Source organism: Anoplolepis gracilipes, chromosome 3 (assembly GCF_047496725.1).
Source record: "Anoplolepis gracilipes chromosome 3, ASM4749672v1, whole genome shotgun sequence".
In the NCBI taxonomy this organism is placed as follows: Eukaryota; Metazoa; Arthropoda; class Insecta; order Hymenoptera; family Formicidae; genus Anoplolepis; species Anoplolepis gracilipes.
The window spans coordinates 14,865,835-14,876,701 of record NC_132972.1 but is presented as its reverse complement, the minus strand read 5'-3'; the positions used below and the strand labels follow the sequence as shown (position 1 = coordinate 14,876,701).

At 27.1% G+C, this 10,867-nt stretch overlaps 1 protein-coding gene and 1 long non-coding RNA gene across 3 annotated transcripts; one reads left to right on the top strand and one right to left on the bottom strand.

The window, feature by feature from the left end:
- Positions 1-719: 719 nt before the first annotated feature.
- Positions 720-8,775, bottom strand: LOC140663346 (facilitated trehalose transporter Tret1). 2 transcript variants are annotated; one of them, XM_072887412.1, is made up of 2 exons: positions 8,634-8,775; positions 720-2,426 (listed from the first exon to the last, which is right to left on the bottom strand). In XM_072887412.1, exon 2 carries the CDS (start codon positions 2,379-2,381, stop codon positions 969-971), a length of 1,413 nt encoding a protein of 470 aa, XP_072743513.1. In that variant the 5' UTR covers positions 2,382-2,426; positions 8,634-8,775; the 3' UTR covers positions 720-968. The 2 variants fall into 2 exon arrangements, with proteins under 2 accessions (XP_072743513.1, XP_072743512.1); XM_072887411.1 differs by lacking the exon at positions 8,634-8,775 and adding an exon at positions 3,013-3,339.
- Positions 8,776-8,945: 170 nt separating this feature from the next.
- LOC140663348 (uncharacterized) lies at positions 8,946-9,654 on the top strand. Its single transcript, XR_012046269.1, has 2 exons — positions 8,946-9,142; positions 9,510-9,654. It is a non-coding gene; the product is annotated as an uncharacterized lncRNA (long non-coding RNA).
- The last annotated feature ends 1,213 nt before the right edge of the window (positions 9,655-10,867 follow it).

Here is a 10,867-nt window from a genome sequence, read left to right as displayed (position 1 = left end):
GAAAAACTTATTAGCTTCAGAATTTTTTTTTGCTGTTATAAAAAAATAAAAATAAATCAGTTAATTCTAAACTTAAAAGTATAGACATCTGTGAAAAAAAATGCGAACCAAATAATAAAAGATCAATGATAAACGATATAGGATGAAGAAAAGGTGAAAAGATAAAACAAGATTCCTACATTTTTTATAGAGGATAAAGTAGGGTTGGATACTTGATGTTTATTAATAATTTTCAATAATATTAATAATATAATATTAATATAATTTTCAATCTCAATAAAGAGATACACAAAATTAAATCTTTTAAATGTTTAACAATAATTCATTTGCAGTGGATAAATAAATATCAAGTAAATGTATGATGATAATTAGAATTCTATATTAATAATGAAAATATTGTGGTATCAATTAAAATTTCACATAAAAGTTTATAAAGGAATCAATCTTATTATACAAAATCGTCAAATATCATTAGGACTGATGCTATTTTTAATGACAGATCTAACAATATTTATGAGTCATATTAAAATTTCCCAGAACTGCAATTTATATACATATATATATAATACTATTCAATATCCTTATTGTTATTTTATTATATATTGTAGTATTATTTTAATCTTCATTTAGATATATTATCGAAAATGATACCTAACGATTTTATTGTATTATATAAGACTAATTTTACAATAGTTTATTATTATTATTATTATATATATATGTCTTATTACATTATCTTGTATATATATACATACACATTATAAAATAGCAACCTAGGATTTTGGATAATATTACATGATCATAAAAATACATATTGTAATAAAAGTTTCGTACAATATTATCAATTTACAACGCATGATTTATTTAGTACTAAAACTTATATATATATGTACACAATTTATATATATATATATATATATGTATATGTATGTATATTTACAATTTATATTTTTAATAGGAACTGTGACTCAACCATCATTCAATTCTCTTTGGATTTGGTCCAGTGTCTTGCCCTTAGTTTCTGGAACCAAGAAATAAACGAAGACAATGCCGACGGCGCAGAATAAGGAGAATATCCAGAAAGTACCATAGGATTCTACAGCACCAACCATGTCACTATAAAACTTGGTGACTATAAAAGCAGTAAGCCAGTTAAATAGACAAGCGCTACTTCCAGCAAGTCCCTTCACTTCTGGTGCGAAGATCTCTGGCATCATCATCCATGGAATTGGACCAAAGCCAAAGGAAAACATTATAAGAAAAACGCATAGTGGAATAAGTGCGAACCATTTAAGATTGTCAAAGGCAGTAGTGTGAATGATACAATAAAAGTAAATTCCGAGGATTAAAGTCGTTAAAAACATAACCGCGATTGACGCCAGCAGCAATATTCTTCTGCCTAATTTATCGACGACCAAAGTGGCAAGGAAAACAGATATTACTTGTACCGCTGCTACAATGATAGATGCCTCGTCGGGCGGTAGAGAGCTTCCAGCTTTGCTAAAGATGTCCGAGGAGTAAAAAATGATGGAGTTCACGCCACTCATTTGTTGGAAGAGCATTAATCCATAAGCGATTATGAAGCCTTTTTTGACAGCCCGTGATTTAATCATGTCAGCAAACGACACGCCGCTTTGATTAGTCTCCTCAAGTGCCTCGCGATGCGCTTGCAATTCGAACTCGATATCATATTGATCGCCACGAAGTCTAATCAAACTCTTTTTGGCGGCTTCCTCGTTTCCTTTTTTTAAGTAGTATACTGGAGTCTCTGGCATAAAGAAGAATACCACGAAGAAAATCAATGGCACAATTCCTGAGATGATTGACAATGTCTTCATGTTTTCCAAGACGGTTCCGAGAACGTACGAAATCAGAATACCTATAGTAAGCATCAACTGAAAATAAGAACCGAGTGTACCACGGATTTCACTCTCAGCTATCTCTGACGTGTATAGAGGTGCAGCCACACAGAAAGCTCCACCACTGACTCCAGTAATGAATCTACCGAAGTAGAACATGAGTACCGAATTTGAGAAGATGATAAGTAGCCAACCTAAGGTGAAAGGAACCACCATGAGCAGCATAGCATTCTTTCTGCCGATTAGATCTGCCAATATACCAATAGGAATGCATATTGCGCCTGCTCCGAGAGTGGCGAGTGATCCTATCCAGGAGAATTCGCTTATGCTAATGGATATTTCATAGTCCTTCACCAGATTCTTGCCATTTTCACCAGCAGGCGATGTCCAACCCAAAACCATACCAGCGGCGAGAGCACCGAGTGTCGCTGCTATGCCTGCCAGATATTGTGGTAATTTCCTAGCTTTTTGGCCATTAGTAGAGACCAAAGTTTGTTGCGAAATACCAATCTTCTCGGGCATGCTGGCTTGACCACCCGCTGACAGAAGTGGTGTAGTTTCGTCGGTCTGGAGAAAAAATATTAAAGTTTTTTTTTTTTTTCTTTTTTAATAAAATCAATTATATTTGAATGAATCGTATAACATATTCTATACATTGTTGAATGTTCATAGATTCTTTAATAGTTTTGAACATGCAACTATTTCAAAGAACTGTATTTGTTTCATAAATCTTGAATGAAAAATTTCCATTTTCAAACCATTAAGTAAAAAATGTAGATATTCCACAAATTTAATGTAATTTATAGTATAATTTGTATCTAAAAATGGCAATTTCTTATCTTAAAAATGACCTGAAAGGATATTTCAAAACTATATATCAAACTTTTGCCTTTCTTTTCTACTTTCTTGTAACTATCAATCTATATACATATTTTTTATAATGAATATTTTTATCTTCATTTATGATTTGAAATTAAAACTGTGATAATATATAATGCATGAAAATGTAGCTATATATATTTAAAAGATTTGTTGTATTATCTGGAATTTTGTTAGATAATTATTATCGTGTCGGGAAACAGCAAAAATATTCTTCATATTAAACAAAGCATTAAAAAATGATATTGAAGAAACATAATGTAGGATTACGCACAGTGCATGTTGTTGCCGTATTTTCGGCATCCCATGTATAATTTGTCGCCATTTTGTATAGGAGTTTAGAATTTCACTGTACTCGGAAATTGTGAAGAGAAAATGCAGCAGATTTCACATTCAGTTTGACGATTTGATTGGTATATCGTAATGTCATATGATTTTTTTGTTAGTGGATACACTTCATGAATACAACAGCAACAGATGACATGACATTTAACGGACACATGTGTCCATTGTTTTGTTGCTCTGTAGTCATGAACGAAATGCAACATAGAAACGTAATATGATATGAGAAAATACTCGCGCCTGACACCTACCGATAAAAGCTAACAACTAATTTTACACTGCAGAAAAATATCGAAAGGAAAGAGCTTCTAGTAAGATAGATGACAATGACACAAGACACAAGATTGACATTCAAATAGGTAAACTTTAAAAATTCTCTATTCCATAATCAATTGCGTGACATTGTGTCTACCTATGCTTACTTGCTTTAAAGGTTTTGAGAATATCAATCCTAAATTTTTTTGTTTTATTCTTCGATTTTCTTCAAAATATTTTTTGCTTTTCATATTAAAAGAAAAAAAATTAAAAAATAACAATATACTTCATACGAATTATAATAAATTACGCATAACATGAATTGTATTTATTTGAAGATACATTTGTTTAAATCATCGATAATATTTTTTTCCGTCGCATTCACATTGAAATTTATATTTTTAGTTTTTGTTTATTTTTTTATATAACCAAACTAATATATTTAACATTTAACATATTGCAAATTTTAGATACGTATACGAGAGAGAGCGAGAGATTTTTTTAAATATATAATTCTTTAAATTCAAGAACATATAATATATAAATGTCACATTTGTATTACGATATATAACACAAATCATATTATTATGATTGTTCTACTTCGAAAGATACGTAGTTATCTTAGTTGTATCAATGATTATCGCACGATACACGTGTATTCGAGGTACACTGTTATTATCTTGCGAATTTTCTTTGATTTTACATTACTGATTATTGTTAGATAACATTTGAAATATATTTTTAATCTTGATATTTTTACATATTTAAATTGTAGTATTTTACAAGCACTAAATAATATAAATTATAAATAATTTACGATACCAAATTATTTCGTCTTAAACACTAATATATGCATGATTTTTATAAATGGTTGAATATTTTGCACATATTGTTGACACATTACATATACATATACACACATACACACACATATGTATACTATTTATTACAAGCGTGTGCGTATATATGTATACATGTTTGTGTTTTTCGACTATACATTATGATCGTGTAAAAATCATATACATAAGATTATGTGTGATATATAACCGAGAAAAAAGATTACTCTGTCTCTCTCTCTCTTTCTATATATATATATATATATATATGTACACAACAATATTAAAAATTATTGTATCACGCTTAATGTTTAATCGAAGAAGAATTGTTTAGATAAGAAAATTAAAAATACAGATACTAAAGATACCGTAAAACGCCTAAGAGCGGGTTTTATATGTATTGCTTTCCACGTCACTAATAGAAACCCGCAAATTCTTTATTGTTCTTATTTATACATAACTTTATATTAATATTTAATAGAGAAAATTAATATCTACGCAATAGAAATTTTATTTTTTTGTTTTATTTTAACTTTCGATAAAATTCTAATTTTTTTTATTGAATCATATGTATTTTTACAAATATAATAACTTGATAGAATTTTATATAATATAAAGTTTATGGCATGATGGCGAAATGCATTGAGTAAAAATTTGTTTCAATTATACAGAAGCTGTCGTGAAAAGAATTTAATATCTGCAAACATTGCATTTTAAACACAACGAATGATAAGAACCAAGCCGTAGATATAATTCCTCTAATACTGCTCTCTTTAATAATGTGAATAACGCGAATTATATAAATCGTGTGTGATGTAATCGTTTTTAGTTAGTGTATCTTATTTGTTTATATTATAATAATAAATGCAATTTATATACGTGCAAAAATAGTCTTCAGTTTTGTTAAAGATTAAAAGAAAATCTTTATACAAAAAATTATTCATAAAATATAGCGAAAGTTAAATTAAACACGCAGAAGACATGTGACTTTATTCTTTCGGATTATCTCAACGAAGATATTTTAATTTTGATAGTCTATTTTACAATTTAAATAATATAAAAATTTGTAATTTTACTTTTATATCTGTATAATATAGTCATTTTTGTATATATATATATCTAGCTTACATGTCATTTTGTTATCTGGGATCGTGAACCTTCACCTTTATAAATGTAGCACGATTAATCTTCGAACTCCGTATAAATTTCTTTTTTATTGCTGCAAATTCACTTTCTCAGCTCTTTGATGTTACGAGTCTGTAAGTCATTAAATAAATGATCGATATGTCATAGTTGAAGTATCATCAGATGTGTGCCACAAAAGTTGCGACCTTATAATTTAAATGTAAATGTCTACTTTTATGCATTTTCTTCATATATATATATATATATATATATATATATATATATATATATATATATATATATATATATATATATAAGTTTTAATAATTTTCTGAAAATTTTTTCCGAAAATTAAATTCAGGGTGTAAATTTAATTCTAACATTAATGAAATTTTTCGTAGTTCCTAATTATTTCGTCACGATAAACGTGTTATATCAATATTTTTTTTACGATACGATACTATGCTTTTTAAATTTATCCTAAAGATATGAAATTGATGGAAGTATTTGCTTTTTTCCATTCTGTATTTATTCTTGTTATCTGATATCTGTGAAAACTAAATAAATATTTTCATAAAAACGAGCTCCTTTCATTCAAAAGAAAATCTTCCGCTATTATTTTGTTTTACCTTTGCAAGATTCATTTTAAGGTAAAAAAATCCAACATAAACATTTGTGTATTTTATAAAAATAATTGTAATATATTTTATAATATATAAATTATATATTTATATTAAATTTTATTACAATATTATTTCTATATTACGATATATTCAATATAAACACTGATAAATCCTTATTTTGTAATGTTATTACGTATATAATATATCGTAGTGATATCAATATATATATATAATGATACAAGTAAGCAACGCTGACATAACGAAAGAATACCAAGTTTAAAATGTCAGTAAGATTAAAGTGAATCCATAAAGTATTAACAAACTTTATTGTCACTATTTCTCACTTAATCGACACAATAAAATTATATGAATTGATTGTAAAAGAAAACGGATTATATTCGCGTGATATATATATATATTTTTTTTTAACAAGATAAATTTGTATTTTTATTTTCAAAATACTTATAATTTTGAAATTTTTGTAGCCAAATTTTCGACTTTTGAACCATTGTATCATAACAGATAACACGTGCACCACTTCAAAATATGAAGCAAACAGGATGTACGATAATCGAAACTTGTATTATTTTGTATCCTGTTTGTCTAAATTTTTACTTGTTTATATATATATATATATATTCTTATATTAATTCAAAATAATAAATCTCAACAGACTGATATTATAATTCCATATGTATGTTAAAAAACATGTAAGCTCTACAAGGGAAATTTCATATTTACAGGTTAATTTGTTTGCAAACAAATTTTTACAAAGTTTTTACCGTTAAACCGTATTTACGTATTCATTATCTTGCACTTTCTAAATGCTATTAAAAGTATAATAATATGTAACATCATAAAAAGATAGATCGTTTACCGATATATCCAATATTAATTTCTTTTATAACAAAAATATTTTATTGCAAAAAAATTATTATCTGAATTACATATTAATGTGCGTATTTTAATTATAAGTAATATGTACATCATTGAACTTATTGTATATATATAATTTCTTTTTTTTATAATTTGGTTATATTTTAATCATATATGGACATTTATAAATGCATAAATGTGACTTATAAGGTTTTATCATTAATTAAATAGAAGCGGCAATAATGAATAAATAGAAATAGTAAAATTAGAGCGAACGTTTAACAAAAATAATTTCTACGTAGTAAATTTATATTTGGTTATTATTTCAAAAACCTGATATTTTTTGCGCATTATAATGCTGTTCCTAAATATATTTTATCAATAAAATATACTAATTACTAATGATCACAGAAATCATTAAAGACTTATTAAAGGTAATTAAGAAAAAAACAAGACCTTTTTACTTTCGCTCATGTTTAAACAGCAGGTCCGTATTTCAATGTTAAAGTTCATCAATCGCGTAAATAATGATTTATGTAACGATGCGCGGTTTCTTATGTAAGTGACAATACATGTGTGTGTTAGATCTCATCCATAAATTTTGTTTTGTTGTGTTTTTCCGTCTGTCGAAACGACCACCGAAGGCAGGAGTTCGTGTCACGCGAAAAATGCAGAATCGCATGTCGAAATAATGCTTATTGTTAGCATTAAATCGCGAATAATTAAATGAATGTAACAATTAGACCGGTGGTTTGAAAATTTTCCCCTTATCTCAGATATTTCACGACTACGATAGCGTTCAAATCGAAAGTACTCGATAGGAATACGACATGTTGCTCGTATAAATATTAACCGTCAAATTGCCAAATAATTATTAAGGCGTTCTATTATATATTTAGTTATCAAGACATATAAACGATTTTATTTCTTATGCATTGATATATCCCATTAATTTGAACCAAAAATGTCAGAAAATACCACACAATAGATGAATGTATAAAGTCTAACATATGAATATATTCAAGTAGCTCTCTACTTATGCGATATGTCCGTTTTTAATGAGATAAGATTCATTAACATAACAGGCAGACGAATAAAAATATTGGCGCGAGTACTTGTGTGTTGAGCTTGCAAAATAGACAAAAAGTGTGTGTAAAAATAAATTTATATAAGCACGTATAATACAAGCGGATAATACAATAACGCTGTATCTGAAATTTTATTTTAAAGTCAACATGAGTATATGATAAATTTACTTCAACATGAGTTTTTTTAAATACATAAAATTGCATGTTGTATGACTCTACACTTTTTAAACATTATTAACATGCATTTATTATGATAAATGCTTACGAAACTTTTTTACGCGGAATTTATGTTATTTATTTTTATATCGTATTTTATTTTTAAATTTGAAAAATATCTAACTAAACATACGCACATAAATACACACACACACAATACACACACATATATAACAATCAAGATATGTCAGGGCCAAATTTGCGACATTTCGAGTTTTTACCAAATAAAATTTATAAACATGAATTAAGACTATCGGTGATGCTTAACGAATGTGAGAGCGATCAAAAAGTATGAAATCTTTCTTTTTTATTTGCATTTGTTTTATACACTTTCCATATGTTGACAGTAAAAGAATTGTGCATTAAAAAAAAGAGATAACAAGAAAATGAAGAGAATGCAAAAATAAAAAAGGAAATGGATCTCTATGAACGAAAATTTTTTTACTTGATGTTTATTTTACTGCATTATGTTATGTTGCTGTTATCGCGCAGCCGAACATTAATTTGACTATCAAATTAGAATTGATTACACACCGAGATCTTTCTCCGCAGTACGGGACTGCTTCGTTAACGTCGTGGCTGCGTGTAGGAAACACTTCCCGGACTAGACGGAATCCAAGCCCTTACACTGGTCACCAAATGTAGCTTGCACGATAGCGCACGATAAAGTATGTAATGTTCACCAGAGTCCTGCAATGCTAATCGTTACCCCGGCAAGAATTCAGGTCTTATCAGTCGCATGCAATATGTCGAAACGCGAAGATATGTACGTATATCTTGATTTAATCGACGTAACTGTTGCGTTGTCGTACGAATGGGCCCCTCGTTAACAAAATATAATTTTTCGCAACGTACTTTTGTTACCTGTTCCCGCACGTTCAGCACAATAATCAGTTCGGATGATCGTGATTGATGTTTTCGCGGAACGGATTTTATTCTGCGCTTCACGTGTGATAATTGCATATAATAACACGAAATTATTGTGCAAGATGAAACTAGACGGGACAATCACGGAAACTGAAGATACAGATTCATCATTTTATGTATGTGTCTCTAGTTCGTGTGTATTTTACTTCGTAAAATAAAATATATGAAATATAAAAATAAATAAACTTTTGGGTGTCTTCAGAAAAAGTACAAAACTTCTCAGATACATATTTTCAATGTAAAATCATAATTTGTATTCGAACAAATTTATTTTAAAAATTAAATAATGCGTATATTGTTTAAACTCTACAATGTTAAACTGTGTTAGTATTAGACTTTATTAGTAGTAAAATGAAAACAGCATAGAAAAAACTCCAATTAATAAAAAAAATATAATAATATAAAAATTAATATAAAAAAACCAAAAGTTTTTTTTCTGTATTCTATTTATTATATTATATTATATTTCTTTTGTTTTATTAGGATTTCTAAGGGAAATAAGCTGTAACATTGAAGGAGTGACGTTACCATATTATGTGTCCGGACTACGTGCTTTGCGGTATTGCCGGATATTCAGCCGCAAAAAGTTTGAGTGTATAAAAATAAAAAGAAACCTTGCATAATGTAATCTTATGTAGCGAGAAAAAAGTATATAAAAACATGTCTATATTTCTGTTATAAAAACGTTTGTAATTTACATTTAAGGGAATTAGCGCCTTTTATATTGAAAATGTGAATTTTTAAAATAATATCTGCTATCTTTCAGTGTGCTAATGTAATTTTCTTGTGGTTTTCTATACGTAGCTCTGATTTATTTGTATGGCACTTATAGATAACGTGATATGATAGTGATATAATATGTTTCTAGAATGCTTTTTGCAGTGATTAGTATTTTTTTCTCGTATCAAGATTCATAATATTTGTATATCATTGTCAATGACTACGCACAAAAATACAACTTTACGCGATATAACTGATAAATTAATAACTGATAGCTATCATTCTTCCCCTACTTTATTTTTGAGAGGTTTAGATGTAAGTAAATATCATTAAAATTGCTGAAAATAGAAACAAAATACATAAACGCATTTCAAAATTTGCAAGCATGTGATTTTATTAAGTGACGAAGAAATCAATATTTAATTGGAATAATTATATAACTCCATCCCTTTCTGACTTTGGTTTTTAATTTCATCCCATACATATTTCATACATTTTTTTTCTAAAAAAAATTATTAAAACGAAAAATTAGTAACGTCATTAGATAGTGTAATTAATATAAGATGTCATAAATTATATTAATTATAAATAATTATAATAATTTAATTATATTAATATTATTTATATTTAATTATTATAAATAATATTAATATAATTTAATTATAAATTATTATGAATGATTAAATATTGTTTTTCATTGGAGAACATGATTCTGTGGAATAAAAAACGAGATTAACAGTTTTTGAAATATCTTAGTTGGTGCTATGTAGAAAGTAATATTATTATTTATTTCATTAATAACACTTTTTTATTTCTTACATACAATAACTAAGAAAAATATAATATATGAAAAAAATGTATATATATAATATATCTGAATATATCATATAATATTTTAATTATACCATATATGTCTTGTACAATTTAAATTTTATTAAATATTCACAAAACTATAGGAAATAAAATTATTATTTATTTAATTAATAACACTTTCTTATTTTTTTACGATAACTAGAAAAATCATAATATATATATACAATACTATAATATGTCTTGCATAATTTAAATTTTATTAAATATTCACAAAAACATCCAAATGTTAAAATATTAAAAAAATTTTT

What these genes read in the sequence shown, in the direction of transcription:
- LOC140663346 (XM_072887411.1), bottom strand. Translation starts at nt 3,063, where the DNA reads ATGGCGACAAATTATACATGGGATGCCGAAAATACGGCAACAACATGC. An exon ending in ATACGGCAACAACATGCACT is followed by an intron (nt 2,427 to 3,012) that starts GTGCGTAATCCT and finishes TTTTTTCTCCAG; the next exon opens with ACCGACGAAACTACACCACT.